The sequence below is a fragment of the Rhincodon typus genome, unplaced genomic scaffold, assembly GCF_021869965.1.
Source record: "Rhincodon typus isolate 14 unplaced genomic scaffold, sRhiTyp1.1 hic_rhity00012804, whole genome shotgun sequence".
Lineage (NCBI taxonomy): Eukaryota > Metazoa > Chordata > Chondrichthyes > Orectolobiformes > Rhincodontidae > Rhincodon > Rhincodon typus.
The window spans coordinates 5030-5851 of record NW_025978442.1 but is presented as its reverse complement, the minus strand read 5'-3'; the positions used below and the strand labels follow the sequence as shown (position 1 = coordinate 5851).

Sequence of the window (822 nt, the reverse complement as noted above, 5' to 3'; positions counted from 1 at the left end):
GGTGCATAACTCTAGATCCTTCTCTAATGGTTCCTCCCCTCAACACGCTCCCCCTTTCCAATTTACACCTCCTGCCCCTTGCGCACACCCACTCCCAGGAGGGAGGCAACGCCTAGTGGTATTATTGCTGGAGTGTTAACCCAGAGACCCAGGTAATGTGCTGGGGACCCGGGTTCGAATCCCGCCAGGGCAGATGGTAGAATTTGAATTCAATAAAAAATATCTGGAATTCAGGGTCTAACGATGACCGTGAAGCCATTGTCGGAAAAATCGATCTGGTTCACTAATGTCCTTTAGGGAAGGAAACTGCCATCCTTACCTGGTCTTGGCCTACATGTGACTCCAGACCCACAGCAACAGGCAATTAGGGATGGGCAATAATTGCTGCCTGGTCGTCGAGGTCCTCATCCCGTTAATGAATAAAGGAAAAGAAAAGGGATTGGGGTGGGGATGGGTAATGCACCCTCACCATTTCATTAAGAACATCAGCTCTCCGCACGAGTCTGTGGCTCCAATGATCTTCTCTGGCTCCAGGCCCCGTTCGAAACCCCTGAGGTTATCGTCATCCTGTTCAGGGGGTGGGGAGAGAAATGTGATTAGAGTCAGATGAGGTACGGGGCATGTAGGGGGCAGGAAGAGGTGACAGAGATAGGGAGGGGGTGTGTAGGGGAATGGAGGAGGTGGTGACGGAGATAGGGAGGGGGTGTAGGGGGCGGGGGGGGGGGACGGGGGGAGGGGGGGGGTGGGGGGGGGGGGGGGGGGGGGGAGGGAGAGGGGAGGGGGGTGTAGGGGGCTGAAGGAGACAGAGCCACTCCCCACACC

General features: G+C 56.1%; 1 protein-coding gene across 1 annotated transcript in view; it reads right to left on the bottom strand.

Moving 5' to 3' along the window:
• Positions 1–356: 356 nt before the first annotated feature.
• LOC125482579 (chromobox protein homolog 5-like) overlaps positions 357–822 on the bottom strand; it is a 1709-nt gene continuing 1243 nt past the window's right edge. The window contains exon 3 of the mRNA XM_048594676.1: positions 357–567. Within this exon, the coding sequence (XP_048450633.1) occupies positions 466–567 (102 nt within the window). The 3' untranslated portion in view covers positions 357–465. The remainder of the gene's footprint in view (positions 568–822) is intronic.